The sequence below is a fragment of the Chroicocephalus ridibundus genome, chromosome 3, assembly GCF_963924245.1.
Source record: "Chroicocephalus ridibundus chromosome 3, bChrRid1.1, whole genome shotgun sequence".
Classification (NCBI taxonomy): Eukaryota; Metazoa; Chordata; class Aves; order Charadriiformes; family Laridae; genus Chroicocephalus; species Chroicocephalus ridibundus.
Window position 1 is genome coordinate 95,032,707 of NC_086286.1, and position 20,286 is coordinate 95,052,992.

A 20,286-nucleotide genomic window follows, 5' to 3' on the forward strand; every position below is an offset into this window, starting at 1 on the left:
ATCCAGCAGTACTTAAAAGGCCAGGTCATCGGACATAAACAGTCACATGAATATGTCCATTCACACAATATTTGGTTCACAGCATTCTTCAGTTAGTAAACTGCTTTGGTACTGATTTAAGACATTTCAGAAGATTATTCCTATTAAGTTTTTTTATAAAGCTTCCAAAATATACCTTCCTTATAGACACTGTATCTTTAGCAAGAATAGCTGCATTGCGTACCTGAACGACAGCAAATCCTGTTCCCTCCGCTGCCACTGTAATTGTCATTGGTTGCACAGGGGCAATCTGAAAGAAAGATGAGTAAAACAGTATTTTCAAAGTACTTTCAGGCAGCAGACTTCATGAAAGCATTCCTTGCTTTCTACAGTACCTCCTTGGTCTGAAGCAGAAAACGATTTCGAGTATCAATTGAAAATATTTCTGGCATTTTCAAAGAAGGTGCTGTCACTGTTACATCCATTTCTGTTTTGCTTGCAGTAGTGAGAGTTGCGAATAGACTCAAGGCTTGCAGAGCCACCACTGTGTCCTGTTGAGAGAAACAAATCCTTCTATACTAAACGGAAGAAACCTGCGCAGTGAACTCTCTGTGTATAGGCCATGCCTTGGGGAGCTCACAGTCCCTGCATTGTCCCATTTGTTGATTATGCCGGAGTACTCATGTGGGATTCCATTGGCGTAAAGGATCCCAGCGCAGAAGAGGGATGGCAGCACAGGACAAGAAGTCAGCTACTGTAACATGGAGAATGAGGTGGGAGCCAGCTAAGGAAGTTTTTCTCTTGTGCAAGGTACGCGGAAGACCTGACATGCCAGTAGACACGACAGTCAGAATCACACAGCACGGGGACGGTGAAGGGACAGCCAACGAGGAAAGTAATGATACTGCTACTTTCTAGATGTATTTAGTGACTATGCATTAAATATCCAGTACTGCGCAGAAGTTATTCAGGATACCTTGATCACAGAAGCAAAAGCTACAGGTCTGAAAAACTATTGACCTTTATTAAAAAAAAAAGCCTGAAATGAGTTTTTATTGGACCCCCGGCAGCAATTTTAAAGGGGTTTGGCCCAGTTTTTATATTTGATCAAAAAGTTTTGTGCAATTGTTTAGCCACTGCAGAATATGCTTATAAACACATTACCATATATATATATATATATTAAAAATTCTCTTTTGTTTCTCTCTGTGTATTATTGCAGGCAAGTGCCAAATTTGCCGGTACGCTGAACCACTACGGCTGGGATCCCAGCTCCAGTGCTTAACGTGGTGTGATAGCAACCAATCCAGATTTATGTCTGGAGTGGCAGACTTTTTCAGTAGGAGGCCAATATTTACCCTGAAAGAATGTCTTCCATTACTCCTTTGCAGAAGACAGTGACAAAGCATCTGAATGACTCTGCCCTGACTCAGACTACTCATATGTCAGTTTCTGATGGAGACCTACGGTTTAGAAGCCCAAACTTACAAAAGTTCTGTCACATTGAAGTGAATGAAACTACAGCAACCTATCGTATCTGTATATCTGATCTATCTTATAGATCTAAGGAGCTATAAGATCTTGTTGGATAATCCAATTTTAATCATCTGAAAGCACAAATATGCCTGCCCTTCCCTAAGTTGTGGAAATGAAGGAATACCTCAAAGTACCTTTTCCAAGTCCTTACAATTGTATTTCTCACATTTACATTTCTCGCTCTAAATTCAGGGAGAGTTCAAGATGTCTAGAAATGCTATCTGCTATTGCTGGAGGTGGCTTCAGAGCTCTTCCACATCCTAGGCTCAAATGACTCTCAGAAACACAGATGAAAAACAAGAGGGCAAAGAACAACTGACAGAGAAGATAAATGTTGCCCTGGGCATGCTCTAAAGCAGAAGGCATAGCCAAGGCTGTTCACCAGCACACGCTCACAGCTGAAGCACGAGGTGCACAGCTCAGTGTGACAATGCTGTGTCCAATACGCAACCTGAAAAGTCAGGGAATACGGTCTCAGGCCAAACTCATAGGCCTCTCTTGCCCAGCAACACAGGCTTTGCAGAATTTGCTACTCTTCCCTACCATTTAAATCTACCTTCATATATATGCTATTTTTTGTACAAATTGTATTCCTGTATATATGAAATATGTATGTTTTATGCCCAAACATCAAAAGCATTATAAAGCAAAATATACTGATTGCAAATTCATAGTAAGCTATACCACATATACAAATTGCAGTAAGTTATACCCTAACTTACAAACCATCACACATGCAACTGATTACTTTTCTCCTTATTCTTGAACAATATATTAAGTTTCCAATGAAATAAACTCATGGATGGAAACACTCCAAACATTTTTTTTTAAAGCAATCTTAAAAGTTAACAAAAAGTATGGGGTCATTTCCACAAATTAAAAAAGGCATCTAGAGAGACATTGGAGTAATTTTGCAATCAAAATAGTTTAGACTATGGAAGAACAAAAGGATTAAATTCATTTCTTAACTTCACCCTCAGGGATAAATGGTACACCACTGGATTTTAAAACTTTCAAGTAAAAATGATTTCTGGAGAATAGGGAAAAGCTTTTTCAACTCATTTAGTGCCTCAATCAGCCTCTTTAAATAACAAGCAAGAATTAACACATTAGGAAAATACTTGAACCTCAGGGGAACCAGGCCTGTTCTTAAATTGCATTTTATTTAGTAGAACTAATTTCTCTCAGATTAATACCAACAAACACTGGAAAATAAGGAAGGATAGCCTGTACAGCTTGGTCCCAAGCAATATGATGAAATGTGACATTTTACTGTGACCAGCATTTGTAGTTAATTTAAAAGCTGGTTTAAACTAATGCAATCCAAAGTACTATATAAATTTTCTGGATGCCAGCACAGCTTACAAGATGTGGTTTCAATAACATGGAAACCTCCTGGAGATAATGAAGATCTTCCAAATTTCATGGCCCATCAAAAATCTACGCAATAATGAGGACAAAGTACATTATTAGGACCGACTGCCAACAGAGGCACTAGGTTAGGCTGTTCCTCTAAAACCTCTCCCCTTTCTTATCTTAGTTAATAGCCTTTCAGGAGTTTGAGGACCCACATATGGAAAGAATAGAAAGAGGTTTCTCTCCTTGGAAAGAAAGTCAGCACAGATATTTATCATACTTGCTTGGAAAATCTGATTAATTATTTTTCCATGGTCATCACTTCTTCTTAATTTAAGATCTTTTGTTATTAATATTTTATATAATCAAGATGACCCTCTAATTCTGTTTTTTATTATACTTGCCAAAATACTAAAACTTGTAGTCCAGGTTTAAGATGTCAATATCGCCAAGAATGCAAGCTTGCATGTAACTAAGGCTGTTACAGCAAAACAAAATTCAGTAATTATTATGTAAAAAAACAAAAACAAATGTTCCCTTTTTTCTTTTTCTTTTTCTTTTTTTTTTGGTAAATACACAGTGCTCATTTAGAAAGTGTAACAAAGCCCCTTGAGACAAAATATTACCTGAGTAGATGAAAATCCCCCAAGGTGATTTCTTTGCTGACTTAACCATTTCATAATAGGGATCCCCTCTGCTAATCTGTCTTGATGAAAGTGTGAGAGCAGAGCATATGCTGCAAGTTCAATATCGATGGACCGTGGCTGCCATGAATCAGAAATTTCAGAAGCAGGTGTTATCCAGAAACGAAATTCTCCTGCAAAAGGAACCAACAATAACCTCAGATCCACAGACTGAAGTCTTCGGACTTCTCGGAAAGACTTAAGGGAAACCTCTTAATTAATGCTTACATATGGGATTTAGCAAGGTTCTTTAAAATTGTGTTAATATTTAGGCACGTGTCCTGTAAAGGACTGGCTTAAGCACTTCCTTGGCGTGGCTGAATCTAGGTACAAAAAAAATGCTGGACTGTAAACAGTCAGTTCCACTGATTTCAGTGAAATTACATTGATCCTTTTGTTGTCAGCTCAAAGTGCTCACATAAAGGAGCCCTTGTGAAAAGGCCACCTCGTTACTGGGGTGCTCCTTTCTCTTCAGGACTAGAGAAGGCACCTCAGGCTGCTCACTCGGCTCATTCTTGAGCGAAGCCTTCGAAAAAAGTCACTTCCTTCCCAAAAGTGTCTGTCCAAAAGGCCTAACTCAGTAAACAGAAAGGGACACCCAAGAGGCTCTGTTTCTAGGCTACCACATGAATTCCTTCGTATTTTTCAAGAAGACAGATACTATTTTGAGCCAAAAACTTCTGTTCCTTGTACTCCATATGGTCTGTTCTTCCCCCAAAACAAGGAACAAAATTCAGTCATGCTGAACTCATAAGAGGTTAAACATAATGTGACGATGGGACCTCACAGAAAATGCAACAGACCTCTGTATTGTCTTACAGGAAGTCCAACCCTTCAACTCTTCATTTCAATACTGATTTTAACTAATTTCCCTCCCCCACCCTCCTGATCTTTTCAAGCCACTTTGGAATAGCTAACCTCATCCATCTCTCTTTAAGCAGGCTGATCTTACAAGTGCACATAATAGCACATGAAAACTGACAAGTAATGTTCTTCAACAGCACCGTGGTACTTCCATCAGGAACACAGTCGTTCAGACTGGAAGGCCTAGCTTTGTTGTGAATTGTCATTCATTTATGGACACTTTTCATTAAGGCTGTCTTGAAAGTTCTTAGCTTATTCTCTGTATGATACTCAGATTTGAATTGAGAAGGAGGATTCTCTTCATCTCTAATTCTATACGCAGCTGTAGATACATGACAGGTATTTTTTAAATCTGACAAAAATCCATCTATACAACTGTATAAGATAGTTGTGCAATACCTTGGTGCTCTGCTCTCTCATTCAGTATATTCAGTGCTTCCTTTGCTTTTGAACTTTTTGCCCAGGACAATGCATATGTTACAAGTGCCAAAGTGTAATTATCCGAAATGCCTTCTTCTAATTTATCTTCTAGAAAGTTTGTAGCACTCTTGATGACATAAGCATGCTGGAAATGAAGATCATATTAAAGAATATACAGTGAATAAAATATATGTTGAAATATTATACTTTAAAAGAAAAATTTGTACAGACATATAAACATTACTATCACCAAACAACAACTAAGAAATACTAAAAATCTCTTCTGGAGTCACAGGCATGAATCTCAAAGGCAAGCCTTTTGATCTGGCACTGTCTTTTATGAACTTGAGTAATCGCAATGCAATCAATTGGGATGGCTTAACATCTCTAAGGATAGCTTCCCCCATAAATTTCTTTGCAAGTTCTTGAATTAAAGCCATGAATATTTTCTTGCTAAAAGCAGCTGCCTTTAGATTTTGCAAAGGCACATAAATTTGAAGGGCCTAACGGCACAACTTTGTGTTATCTCAGGTAGATAAGGGAAGTTTAACAAAATCAAGTTAAATTTTGTCTCTCTTCAGATGTCCCTCTATTTCTTTAAACTACGAAGTGTTTGCCAGGTACCTTGACAATTTATGAAGTGTTCCAGTGACTATGAATTCTGTTTATGAATTCCAATACCTGTTTATCCGGGAGCCCTAGGAGGGATGACATGATGTAAGCTGTGAGAGTGACTGGATTATTGGTGCCTCCTTGAAGATCACTGTGTAACACTTTCCCAGGTTCATTAAATTCTCCATTTAATTTCTGATGACGGACAATCCATTTAGCTGTATCCCTGAGTACATCTTGGTCAATATCTATGAATGGACGAGCTTGAAGGAAACATCTTAATACAAAAGCTGATAACCTTGGGGAAAAGATTAATCAAATATGACAAAATTAGCAATGTATTATAGCTGCTTCTGTTTAAGATGATGTAAGAATACTATGATGCATAAATTGTTCCGCACACACCTCCCAAGCACAGAGTATGTATGCCTCACCCAGACAAGCAAGTAGACTAAGCTTAATCCACCAAAAAATGAAGCCATGTCCTTGTTCCTAAAGATCACCCCTTTTTCAGCCATTACGTTTCAAAAATAAATAGAGAGTATAGACTCCAAATGTGCTAGTACATTAATATCTTTATTCAAATGTTGCTCTCCTGCCTTCTGCTGCTAGGCTAAAGTGGCAAAAATCATACTTTACTAAGTAATGCAGTTAAGAGTGTGATGTTAATTATCACAATTATCCCTGTAAGGATATAATTGAAGCATCTTTATCCCAAGTTCTGCTTTGACTCCCTTCTTTGCCAAATGTGCACTCATGTAACCTGTCCCTGCGTTATTTAAGAACCAGAGTTGCCAGTACAGATAAATTATCTTCATTTTCCAGTCCATCAATACTGAGTCTAAGGCAAATGCTGATGTCCATGAAAGATGCTCACTGACTCCAGGAATGACTCAATTAGTGGCACAGTAACTGGGATGGTTCTATTTAAAGTTAGCAGTGTGTACCGAAATACATATTTAAACTAACTGAACGTGGGTTAGCTGAACAAAGTGCTGGAACTTGTCTCTGTTATCTATCTAGCTTCCACTACTATGCTTGCTATGCTTCTCCAGGTGAAATTCAGCACTGAAAAGGCTTTTTCAGCTGTAGTTACTGTCTCAGAAAAAGGAGGTGTGAGAGAGCTAAGTAGGACAAATTTTTACCACCAGTAACTCTGTTCACCCTTTAGGGAATCATAGAATGGTTAGAGTTGTAAGGGACCTTAAATATCTTCTTGTTCCAAACCCCCACCCTGGGCAGGGACACCTCCCACTAGACCAGGCTGCTCAAAGCCCCATCCAGCCTGGCCTTGAACACTTCCAGGGATGGGGCATCCACAACTTCCCTGGGCAACCTGTTCCAGTGTCTCACCACCCTCACAGTAAACAATTTCTTACTAATATCTAATCCAAATCTCCCCTCTTTCAGTTTAAAACTGCCACCCCTTGGCCTATCACTCCACTCCCTGATAGAGTCCTTCCCTGTCTCTCCTGTAGGCCCCCTTTAAGTATTGAAAGGCTGCTATAAGTTCTCCCCAGAGACTCCTCTTCTCCAGGCTGAACAACCGCAACTCCCTCAGCCTGTCCTCACAGGAGAGGTGCTGCAGCCCTCTGATCATCTTCGTGGCCCTCCTCTGGACTCGCTCCAACAGGTCCATGAAGTGGATCATGAAATGATCATGAAATGGACCATGAAATGCCACAGTCGGTCTTCAGCCTCCAGTATGGAGAGAACTGAAAATCTGTTTGAAGCCATGATGATCACGTAGCCCTAAATGGTTTCAGTCAACTGCAAGAATAAGTCAATTATTATTCTTCATTCCTTTGAGGAAAGCAACAGAAAAATTTTCAGACCAAGCTATTCCCCTGGCTAAAATAATTCATTGTTCATCTTTTGCAAAATTAAAAAGCCTTGCCCTAATAATGGCTTATTATCCAGCATGTTAGCCAGCAGAATGACCTTAGAGTTGGCCTAAACACCTAATGAAAACCAGGCAGAAGTCTAATACAGCTGGAAATTTTTACCAGCTTCACAAAAAATTTTTAGTCGCAGGGAAAATATCTAAAATACTCAAATTCCACAGTGAATCTGGCAGAAATACTTACCATGTGCTCCCTGAGGGATCTTCATTTCCAAAGGCACTAAAAGAGCCATCATCCCTCTGGAAAAGCAGCTCTCTCTGGTAGCCTGAAGTGGAAAAGCAGAGACAGGTATTGAACACTTTCCTCTCATGCTGGCTCCAGCACAAACTGTCTGCTGATGTGAAGCGAGGCAGTTTCTAAGGCTGAGAAGAGCAGAGCTTGAGCTCGTATTTCATAAAAAATCCCCCAGATACGTATGAACACAAAAAACTGTGCAGAAGATGATGAGAAAGTGGGCAGCAGTAACATGAAGGATCCGTCTACAAAAGCAGAACCAGAAGTTCCTGCTCCCTCTCATCTGCCACCCAAACACGACAGCGCGGTGCAGAGAGAGACACGCTCCCACATCACTCGGCGGCTCGAGGAGCACAGCAACGAGCGCAGAGCAGAGTAGCAGCTACAGTTCAGCGCTTTGTCACTTTGGGGAGCTGGAGTTGTGCACCTACAGAAACACTCTATCTTTCCAGCAGAAGGAAGTACAAGCAAAAATTAAGTATTTTCTAACCGGAAGGGAAAGGGCACAGCAAAGATGCAAACACTGCTGAAAAAAAGACGCTTTCAGCAACTTGCTTTTGCCAAATCAAAATGACTAGCTATCAGAAAAAGCATGCTGGAAGAGGCTGTTCTGAAACAAGTGAAAAATTTCAAAAGACTTGAAGATCCCGAAATCCTGAAAAGGATCCATTTAAAATGTATCAGAAGATTTTTCAATATCCAGAACAAGTGCAGCCTTCTCATAACTGCTGAACTTCTATAATAGAAGGGCCGCACGGGCTCACTAGCTGCTCATGACCACCAGGAGCTCTTACTCAATGCCTGACTTCAGTGCAGAACCAATGTTCATTAATGTTAGAAATTAAGAGCCTCCTATGATATGCTACTCACTGTAGTTTCTGATATCTAAAGCCTTTCTTCCCTTACATTCTGCTTGCCATTTGCGTATCCAGAACAATAATCATATCTATTTATGGCATTCCACAAGACATCTTTTCTTCTTTCCCCCCACCTTGTCTTCTCCTTGGCTTTACTATTTTGGCTATTATAATTAAGAAAGTATATTCATTAGCCTAACACCTGACAGATACAGACGCAACACTGAACCAGCCAGGTAGACGGAAAACCCTCAGGCAACCATCAATAAGTCCTACACAAATAAATTAATTTACAAATACGCCCCATGAGGTCCATCCAACCACAACCGTTCCCCTGCAAAACGTTCCTTGCTTTCACTGATAAAGGATTAATCACTTGTTTACACCCTATCCTGAAAACAGATACATAGTGACTGAATCACAGCCTTGATTGCTGAGGAGCGAATGGCCTAGTCTCTCAATCTAAGTTACAGTGTAAAATGAAATCCTAGTCAGGGTCTGTCTATAACAGAAGAGACATAAAGGTGTGAATCTGAACTGCTGCATTATACCAGTGCACCTTCCCATGTAAACTCTTATCCCAGTAGCACCAGGTTTAGTTTTTGTCTCTTTACAAGAGTTTCAAATTACAATTTCCACTTAAACATAGGGGGTTTTTAATAGCAGTGGTTAATTATGTGATTAAAACTGGTGAATCTTTCCTATACAGACAAATCTGTCATCTCAGCTAATGATCTTGAGAAGTCAAGCACTCTTGAGTGGGAGGAAAAAAGAAGGAATAAGTGGCATTTCTCAGCAGGGAAAGGAAGAGTCACTGTCAAAGTTTAAGCCTCGAAATAATGTGCTATGAGGAACATGAATATGTGTATATACACAAATAGATTGCTCCTCTTCAAAAGTATCTGACTGCGAAGCCTGAAAACCGAGCTCTTCTGCTTCTTTGCAGAACAGATAATATAAAGCAATAAGTATTATAATCACCACCCCGTTGGTAGTATAAAAGCACAAAACTAAGACCAGCAGCCTGCTTAACAAATACTGCTGAGAATTCCTTACACAGGGATAAATTTATCTCAGAATATTTTAAGATTGGGAGGGATCAGAAAGATGAGCAGAACCAGAGGGAGCATGGAGCGATCACTCAGCTATTTCCTACAGTCTGCTTGCTTTCTTCTCAATGCCAGCCCCATTGCAGTCACGCAAAAGTCTCCAAACACGACTTTATCTAACACAGGGAAGCCTGCAGAAATGCTGGAACAGGAGACTCGGGGGCTGTGAACCACTGCGTTCGTTCCAACGGACACTCAATCAGACATGAAAAACGATACTTCAAATGTCAACACATGCAAGTGGAAAGGCAAGGAAAAGAAGGATCCTATTATGGAGATCTACACTAGTACTCCCAGAGGACTGGCTGGAACCCAAGAGATGTAGGCTGAGTGAGGCTGAAAGAGGAGTGGATCACGATGGAAAGGACTTCAGAAATATGTGAAAGGCTAAAGGGTCTCACGTTTCAAACAGCTTGGAAAAACTGCTCAAACTTGTCGATTGCTTTGGGTTTAGCACCAAAGTTTTCAGACCAACCGGGATGTTTTTTTTATTTCTGAAGAAGTGATTTCAAGATGGAATCTGTCATTCCCACAACTGAAGAAATACTTTTAAAAGGCAACTTTTCTTTTGCTTTGCCTTTGTTCTAGGTAAATAAAAACTGCTAAAAGAAAGATCACATAGCAGTCTCTGCTAGCTATACGATCCCTTCTTCTCACAAGCATTTAGCCTTAAAATGAATTATATTTACTTCAAATTATGAGGTCACTTTTTCAAATATTTAGTGAATTCTGACATGTGAAATAGCCTGTTTAAAATTAAACTTCATGACAATCCTTTCAAAAACTGAGCTTATAAGTTACATCTCAAACTAAAGATAAATTTCAACTTTAAGATTACATTTTTAAAAACCCCAGTGCAATAGCTGAAATCAATTGTTAAAATGAAGAGAAAAAAAACACATGGTTTTTAGATTGTGATTCTTTTCTATCTTAAGTTTACAAATATTTTGGCATACTTACTGTTTTGGCTACTACAGTGTTAAAAACATATACCTAAATGCAAAACCCCAGGAACAAGTTAAGTAACACAATGCTTTGTATATAGTGACATTTAATCCTATGATTTTCACTTGCTTTGAAATAACTTTAATAAATCTCTTACTGGAAAACTTTAGAAAATTATGGTAGCACATCTCAGGCTTCAAAGAGTGGCAGATTGCTTACAAACTTCACAGTAGCTGTTCACATAACACATCTCTTCCTCTTCCCTTACTTTTCAACTAAACCATATAGTAGAAACGGTTTAAAAAAATCATTTAAATGCTTTTGAAAGAAAATTCTTTGATGAAAGGCAAATTTATTTGGAGCTGTCTCTTTTCCAAGGGAAATGTCAACAACTTGAAAGAAAAATAAAACACACAAAAAAAAGAAAAAAAACAAAGACTTATAGAAAGTAAACAAAATTCAAAAATGTCATCATGGTGCCTCTAGTAGGGATGTAGCTCACATGAGGATGGTCTCATTTCTCTCCCTCAACCAGGCTCTCAGCATGCAGACTGACATTGCAGTTTGACACTGTCTGATCCAAAAGGCACAGAGAAGCACAGCGCAACTATGTTTCTCCACACTTTGTGATGCCCTGGAGTATTTCCCGATTAAAATCTACAACAATTTCCAACTAAAATTTTCCAGCTTCTTATTTCCAGCAAAGACTTCACTTCTGGCCAAGCCTAAAACTTGGGTGGGTGAAAGCCAGCCAGCAGAGCAAATGACATCCCTTGAGCTCTACAAGGCCATGGCAGGATGGGGATGGTGTCGCTGAAGACAGGTACACACGTGGGATGAACGTGGCTCACGCTACCCACTGACTAATTTTCAACTTCTGTGCCTCGAGCAGAGGTCAGAAATGTTTGCTCACACACAGTTTTATCAAAGGAGAGACCAAGTAAAACCACCAAGTTAAACCATATAAATTACCTTCTAAACCACAGTTTTACTCTGAAAATTAACTGCATGCTTTTTTTCAGCAAACTTGCCCTTGTAAACAAAATTGTTTGCTCTTTAAGTCTGTCAGCTCAGAAGAAAGAGAAAAAAAAGGAGGAAGATGAGTTTTTCTTCATTTTCATGACACCAACAGAGCAGTACTTCAAAAACCAAGTGCAGAGTCACAGGTATCTTTTACGAGTAAGACTTCTTAAAAATCTTAAGACTTTTCTTTTAAGCATACAGACCTTTTCTCATAAATGATATAGCTTTTGATTTAATATCCTCTCTCATCTGCCTGGTTTTAGTCAAGTATTGCAAAACATAAACATTTGGAGCAAAATTGATCATATTCTGTTCACCACAGCCATAAGGCATCTTAATCAATGATGACAAACCATTGATAGAAGGCCCAAGTAAATCACCTGAAAGATAAAATGCAATGAAAATAAATTAAAGCCTATTGCAAATAAATGCATACCTATCACATAAAGGGTGATATCTTCTAAACCAGGCAAAAACATGATACACTGGAAATGTTTGCACTAAACACCACTAATAGGACTGGAAAATGCATTAAATGCTTATCTTCCAATGAGCTTTGTGTCCACTGACCCATCTCCCCAGAGATCTTTCCAACTACAGAGTAATTTCAAACAGTCATCATTTTAAAAAAAAAAAAAAAAAGCAAAACTATATTTCATCCAGGAAAACATTTCAGTAATGTTACATATTTGAAACTTCCGGTGTTTCTTCTCTCACCCACAGTTACCAAAGCCCAGGTGTCACAAGCAACATCAGTCAGGTTTTAGGCTTTATTCTGCAGACAAGCAGAATTAAAGCAGGACACCAGCAAACTTTTCCTTATTAAAATCCAATTCCCTCTCTAAATCTGAAAAAGGATAGCCAATACCATAATAACATAAATTAAATAAATAAAAGGAATAACACACTCCATCCATAAAGTCTTCCTATGCTCAGTCCAACGCATGATGATAAATGATTTTGAATTAATGATTCAAGCTATTAATATAGTTATTAAATAAAAATTAATGCAGTTCCCTACAAATCTATAAAGATAGCCGTACCGGGCAAAATCTTGTAAGGGTCCTTCAGAAAGTACTCTGAGAAAAGCTCTGACAAATCCTGCTAGGGCAGCTCAGGTTATTACGCACCAGCCTCCCTGACCTATTTGACAGAGTCTACTACTTCCAGTTACTACTGGCAACTGCTCTGTTCTTTAAAAACCACCGATGCCTGCAGTGCAGAAGAGGGCAGCAGCTGGATTACGGACACGTATGTGTTAGATAATGAATTCTTGCCCAGCAGGCAAGAAACTATTAAAAAAAGCAAACAAACAACCAGACGATACAGCTAGCCAGCAAATAATAAAAGACGGAAATAGAATAAAATAGTCCTTACCAACAGCAGTGACCTGCACTCTCTCACTGCCACTTACAACATCAGGTGGAAAAGTGAAATCCAACGTTTTTGACACTGTTTGTGGTTTATTCCCAGATAAATCCAAAAGGACTGTCTGAGAATATGTCTGTTCCAATCCTTCAGCCTGTCAAAATAAAGAGAGGATTATTGTACTCTCCAATAGTGTGTTGCTTTTAGGAGTTGGGTTGTGTGCTTACTGTACTGAGGGATCTAAAACACCGTCAAGTATCTTGTGCTGCTTGTTAACACATCAAGAACCTGAGCTATCGGACCATCCAAACTGACACAGGAATGTTTTTCTCATAAAGACCTACCTCCACTATTTGCTTCTTGCGACCACATGTTAATTACAAAAATACACATATAAAGTCAGCAAGGGCACCTCTGATTCCAGTGAGCTCCATGCCAAGCACAGACCTCCATGACTGAGCACATGCCAAGGCCTCAGGTGGCACCTTTTATGATGTCTGCAATCCTACAGTCTGTCATACAAGGAGGACTTAAACTGATGTACATGACCATAAAGGTTTCATTTCCTCCTGCTTGCAAAATCCCTTGAGAAAAATTGTCCTTGAAGCAAAGAAAATAAATGAGTTTCTTTCCTCAGCCTAGAGGAAAGACTGTTCACCAAGCTTTTTTTCTCTTCTGTAAAACAACTGGACTTCAACACAAAGGGCAGTAAGTGGCTCCCCTTGAAAACAGCTCACAACGCAACCGGACAGTGGTCTAAGGAGAGGCTGAGAGAGCTGGGACTGTTCATCCTGGAGAAGAGAAGGTTAAGGGGGATCTCATCAACATGTATAAATACCTGAAGGGAGAGTGTAAAGAAGACGGAGCTTGGCTCTTCTCAGTGGTGCCCAGCAGCAGAATAGGAGGTGAAACACACAAATTCAAATAAAGGGTCTTCCTTTTAAACATAAAAAAATACTTTTTTTAACTGTGAGGGTATTCAAACACTGGAATAAGCTGCCCAGAGAGGCTGTGAAGTCCCTGTCCTTGGGGATATTAAAAACCTGACTGTACATGGTTCTGAGCATCCTGCTATAGCTGATCCTCTTCCGAGCAGGAAGGTTGGACTACGTCCTTCCAGCCTCAACCATTCTCTCATTCTATGATCTTAGGCATTTATTTTAGGGTGAGATGTACAAGTGTCTACCACCTCCACTGAAATCATAGAATCACAGAATCATTTAGGCTGGAAAAGACCCTTGGGATCATCAAGTCCAACTATCAACTCCACTCTACAAAGTTCTTCTCCCTTACACCATATCCCTTAACACCACATCTAAATGAGTCTTAAACACATTCAGGGATGGTGACTCCACCACCTCCCTGGGCAGCCTATTCCAGTGTCTGACCACTCGTTCTGTGAAGAATTTCTTCCTAATGTCCAGCCTAAACCTACCCTGCTGCAGCTTGAACCCATTCCCTCTTGTTCTATCGCTAATTACCTGTGAGAAGAGACCAGCACCAACCTCTCTACAATGGCCTTTCAAGTAGTTGTAGAGAGCGATGAGGTCTCCCCTCAGCCTCCTCTTCCTCAAACTAAACAGTCCCAGCTCCTTCAGTCGCTCCTCATAAGATTTATTCTCCAGGCCCTTCACCAGCTTCGTTGCCCTCCTCTGCACTCGCTCCAGCACCTCGATATCTCTCTCGTGAGAGAACTGGACACAATACTCAAGGTGTGGCCTCACCAGTGCTGAGTACAGGGGGACAATCACCTCCCTACTTCTGCCGAGGTAGAAATGGAGCCCAACCTGAATCAGACTTATGTGTCCAAAGTTAGGCAAGTTTCTGGTTTATCAGAAAGTCTGGGGGCTTTTACTCACCACTAGCAAATTACACCACTAGCAAAATACAGAAAAGTTCATATAAAATAGGCTTTGAACTAAAGACAGGGGCACGGCAGAATTGATTGCACTTATCCATAATACAGTTATTTGGTCCACTCTCCAGATTATTAAGCTAGCTGTAGCACCAGGACTTCACTGATGCACCAATAGGTTTCCCCTTGCTTTCAGAAGAATGTGAAACATGATCTGTTGTAGAACAGATCTATGTTCATTCCTGGAAACAGATCTAAAGAATTTAAAAGGAGAAATTATTTTAAAAGAAGTGTTTTCTACTTAAAGCTACCTGACCCGAAACCAACTTTACAAAGCAAGAGGCAGACGAGTAAACTGGTTTGCCTTTTTGCTGCATTCTGTTGTCTATTTTAGGGAACAATTTATTTCAGGAACAAGACAAGCTGCAGACTGTTTACCTTTACTAAAACTTTCTGAATGACAGCATCAGAAGCAGCAGATGACATTGCTGTCACTTTGATGGGAATCTCTCCCAGCTGTCTCGGCTTGATTGGGAATTGAACAGTTTTCCCATCTTCACTTGGTACAGATATAGACTGTTGATTTTCTGTAGCATTTATTTCATTGGATGTTAGAATAATTTCAAAAGCGTCATTCATATCCAGGATCACAGTAACCTGTAAATACAGTAACATTTGCAATACAAAGCGTTAATTTGGAAAAAACTGTTTTCACAAGCTGCCACCTTCTTGGTGGCAGAGAAATAAGAGAAAGAGAAATAACTTTATGGTCCACCCATTGAAGAAAATATTAAAAGTTCTCACAAGAGAAAGATGTGGTCTCCATTGGTGATGAAACCCCTGCAGTGCCTAGTAACATTCAAGTACAAAGAGACTGTCATTTTACCTCGACTTCTTCTTTCAAATAATTAAAGATGTTCACTTCCAAAATGAACTGCTCCCCTCTGATGACAGAGTATGGAAGGTTCAGGAAAATGAAGAAAGGTTGAAAAGCTTCTAGCTGCAAAACAAAATCAGCAGTGAACCCCTACAATCAGACACTAGCAAGAAAACGACTATACGACTTGTCTTCTGATTACTTTTAAATTCAGAGAACAGAGTATGTTTACTTGTTCTCTACAGTTAACGAAGTGTATTACTGCAGGGCTGAAGCAGAAGCCAAAGCTGCTTCTGGTCTTTAGCACCTTTGTGGGAACTCAGCTGCGCCATTCAGATGAGCGCTGCTGACAGCTTTGACAGGGCAAGTTCCAACAGAGGCACCTGAAGTGGGACTAAGAGTCTATCCTTCAGCAAGTTTGGAATCTGTGATCTGTCCCAAGATCCCATTAAGGCAACTGTGAACTGTTTTGAGTGCACACATAATGGATGATTAAGAATCTGTCAGTTGCCCTATCTCCATGTCAATACAGAAATGCATACTGGAATACAAAATAACTAACTTTTCCAAATTCTGTAATTCACCAATACCTTAGAATGATGTGTTATTTTGTAAGATTGATCTCGCCATAAGCTCTTTAGTTATATTTCTAAAAATACATCCTTTCTTAATTAAAAGAAAAATTGCAGAAATATAGCAGCAAGCAGTTACTTTTATCTGTGAACAGAGAGTTTTGGATGAAGACTTGGCTCTAGGAAGTCAATAGTAAGCTCTCATCAAGCTGAATGGGATCAAAATTTCACTGCTTATGAACATCTGCACAGTAAGACTGGCTGAAGCATGATACCCTTTATTATTGAAATGTCAACTAAAAATGGTTTTAATTTGGCTTTCATTAAAAAAAATTCTTCCAAGTGTTTCGAGTTTCAGATCAAAACCCCCCTCAGATTTCTTTCTTGCTAGCAAATATTCCAATGTTTTCCTTTTAAAACTTTGTGAAGTTGTTTGCTAAAGCTTTCAGTATCAACAACTTCTTTAGATATTTGACATTAGGGAAGCTCTGATGAAGGATTTTTAGTTTAGTTCGTAGTCAAGGTTTTCTCTATGTACTTATTTTCTTTGTCTTTTTTGTTTTGCTTTTCTCTAAAACTCTTGCAATACTGAAGTTTTACACTTGGGAATATCCCAGTATATTACAGTAAAATATTATAGGGTAAAATTATCAACACTGTGTAGTAGAAATGAAATAAAAACAAGATGCAAAGCACTAAATGACAGTAAGGACACAGATGTCACTTATTTATTTCCCCATCACAGTTTTCATGCATTTCTTTCATTTGCCTCTCTGTATGGTACTGATTAACATGTTTCAGCCATATGGAACTCTAAGCGCAATCTAAACATCCCAACAAGGGTGAAGTACTGAACAGGGCATGTGGGTGATTATAGTTAAATAATAATCTCAACATCTGCTCTACTTGCAGCCTTCTCAAATTTGAGGATGACAGGCCAAGTATGTATTTTCATACAGTTTAAATCAGAAAACTATTCCACTTTCTGTCCCATCTCTGCCAAGCCGAGTGAAAGAAACAAGAATCGTGATTCCAGTCTCAAAGGAGCCTTAGCCGCAAAATCCAGATCAGGCTCCAAATTCTGTGGTGGAGTTATGATCAGGATGCTCAAGGCACATGTTGTGTGTCTGGTGTAGTAGCCAACTATGAAATCTGGACCTAGATCTTGGTTTGGATTCCAAAAGCTGCCCCTCCCCAGGAACTGGAGGGCATGGGAACTTCAATGGGTAAATGGTAGTCTCCAAGCTATGCTTGCACTAGTCCTGGCATCAAGTTGGAAATCTATGACCCAGTACTGCAGCTTCAGCCTTTCTAACCTTAGGGACCTAAGTGGAATTGTCTCAGTTAGGAATGTAGTTTCTCTAGGTCTTTACGCAATGAATGGAAGGAGATAACTATCTTCACGGGATTATTCAATGTATATAAAATACTAGTTAAATGAGACTTCAAAAGAAATTGCTATTTTGAACAGGCTAAGTAACTCTAAGTAGCTGTTTCCATGAATACAGAGTGAGCCTAGGACAACTGCACTTGTACATTGGGAATCCCAGGCTAGAGACCTCACTTTAGGAGTGCTGAATTTATCTTAAATTGCCAAATTCCTTGAACAATTGGAAGCACAAAAAGAGCATCAGGAGACAGGAATTTGGCAGCAAGAAGCATCTCACCCCACTACTGGCTCTCTGGGACCACTGCGCTCCTCAAGCAAAGTTACCCAAAAAGTAGCACCTATATTTAGTCCAAGACTGGTATTGACAGGGAATGGAAAGCAAGGCCAGAATTTAGCCTTTAAGCAATTCTCCCATCCTCCCTCCTGGGAGTGCTAGAGAAGCAGCAAAGTGACATGATCTTTCCAGCAGACAACGTCCCTCTCCCATCCCAGACACCTCTTTCCATCTACCCTGTGCAAACCTTCCCACATGCCCTATCAACTCATGGAAAGTCCTCTTGGCAGAGACAAGAAAACATGGAAATACACTGTCCTCAGCCAGTCATTCCCCTTTTCTACATACGAAGACTCTGAAGTGGGCACATCCTGAAAGTTCTTTAACAAAACAACTGCTCCAACAGAAATAGACACTCAAGTACCCGTGTAATGTTTGAGGTATTTCTATGAGCAGGAAGGGGAGGTACAGTGTCACATATATCTTCAGTGATGATGTTTTCTTTACATGTGGCCTCTCAATCACTTTATTAGTATAAGGAGATGGCTGCTCTTAGAACTAAAATACAGCTTCCAGTAATAACCTACAGTGTTACCATCATTTAAAGGAGAACTGTCTAGTGCCATGGTACCTCCACTGGAGCAGTCGTCACTCCAAGCCCGCTGTTTTCAGACATCACAAAAGCACTGGCTACCCAGGATGTGATGGTATCAGGTACAATGACTTCCATTGTGGTGTCTGTGTCAGATCTGAAGAGGAGAGCAGACTTTCAAAAGCATCCATTTACAGACATCAGTAATTGGACATGAATGTTTAAAATGTGTCCAAAATTAAGTCCAAACTCTTGGAAGGAAAAGCTGCTGATTATCTGGTTTGGTTTTTTTTCTTAAACATTTAGAAATATTTGTGATGGGATCAAAATGATTAAAACAAATTTAAGTCATTTTAAATTACATGAATTGAAGGTAACTACATTGAATCACATTACACATAATCAACTTTTACAGATCCTTTAAAACAATCCCAGATGACGGTTGCTTCCCGAACTTCTCAGCTGTGAAAGAATACGACATTTGTTCTTTGTGACACAGGTCAGATTTCACCATCATTTGACAGTTTGAACAGCTCCTTGAATTAGGGGCAGACAGGAACAGATTTCCCTTTCTGGGCTAATTACCATCGTCTCCTGTACTGTAGAGAAAAAGACACTGTCTCCCTATCTCTTATCTCCTCATCTATAAAAGGAAGAAAGTTTCTTTTGTCTCCAGGATTTGCATCTAGTTTCTATTGAAACTAAAAGGCCTTCAGTCAGGCATTGTATTTTGTGCAGTTCTACAATGCCTCATTTGGTGGGTCTCCAATCTCACTTGTGGCCTCTAGGTGGTAGTAGAATATAAATAATACTACATTTTTAAGCAGCGTTCAGCATCAGTGCAGAATGCTACTAAAACCTACAAAATAACAACGACAAGTGTAAACTAGTTTGCATTTGCTTCTGATCATATACCTAGTTTTAGTGTCGATCCAAAGCCAAGTCTCTGGAAAATGTGTCCTCACATAGAGATTGCTGAAATCAGAAGGTCCATCTTTAGATACTGGTATGTCATCACCAAAACCATCCTCTATGGGTATCATTCCACCATCTACGAAATTAAAAAAAAAAAAATTGTCCTACCTACAAATATCTAGGTTTAAGAAAAATCCAATTAATACAGTTAAGAAAAATCAAATTAATATAGTGTTTGGAGTATTATCTATAGCTTTGTTACATATGGTAACACTCGTGACACTAGGAACTTTTTTTTTTGCTTGTTTTTTTTAAGACTAAAAATGTTTCACATAAACTTAAATTTCTACATGGCCTCTCTGGAGTGCATATGGAACTGGTGTAATATGGCTACACGTGACAAAACACTGCCACATATATCAACTGAAACCGCAAGTAAAAACTCCATTCACCCTCAGACCTTTAACGGGTAGTGTCACTCAGGACAGCAGCAAAAAGGACGTTTTTAAAATACTAGTCATATGCATTTTGTATGTCTTGAACCTTGGGAATGGTAATAGTTTGCAAGGCTGGATGCAGGTTGGATGCAGTACATTAAGAAGACCTAATAGGGGCTCCAGCCCATGGACCTCCTTCCCCACTCAGCAAATTATATTTGGCTACATTTATTTATATTACTTACAAAGAAAATGTTCCTTATCCTCCTCAAGAATTGCATCAGTTGATACCCAAAGGCTGCATTTCTGGATAAAATTTATACAGTATATCTCAATACAGGACATTCAGGACATCAACAATGCTTATATATTTTCTTTTTATTTTCTTTCTTTTTAAGAAAATAAAGTCATCATAATAAAGCAATTATAGAACTAAAGCAAGTAATATACAGGACCTAACTAAACTGAGATCATCTGAATCTAA

At 39.3% G+C, this 20,286-nt stretch overlaps 1 protein-coding gene across 1 annotated transcript in view; it reads right to left on the reverse strand.

Moving 5' to 3' along the window:
- Positions 1-20,286, reverse strand: part of CD109 (CD109 molecule) — an 81,073-nt gene that overhangs the window by 20,930 nt on the left and 39,857 nt on the right. The window contains exons 17-29 of the mRNA XM_063330159.1: positions 20,048-20,108; positions 19,366-19,501; positions 18,490-18,607; positions 15,632-15,745; positions 15,184-15,402; positions 12,900-13,044; positions 11,726-11,902; positions 7,538-7,619; positions 5,520-5,748; positions 4,818-4,983; positions 3,498-3,688; positions 375-530; positions 224-289 (exon numbers count right to left, since the gene is read on the reverse strand). Of these exons, the coding sequence (XP_063186229.1) occupies positions 224-289; positions 375-530; positions 3,498-3,688; positions 4,818-4,983; positions 5,520-5,748; positions 7,538-7,619; positions 11,726-11,902; positions 12,900-13,044; positions 15,184-15,402; positions 15,632-15,745; positions 18,490-18,607; positions 19,366-19,501; positions 20,048-20,108 (1,860 nt within the window). The remainder of the gene's footprint in view (positions 1-223; positions 290-374; positions 531-3,497; positions 3,689-4,817; positions 4,984-5,519; positions 5,749-7,537; positions 7,620-11,725; positions 11,903-12,899; positions 13,045-15,183; positions 15,403-15,631; positions 15,746-18,489; positions 18,608-19,365; positions 19,502-20,047; positions 20,109-20,286) is intronic.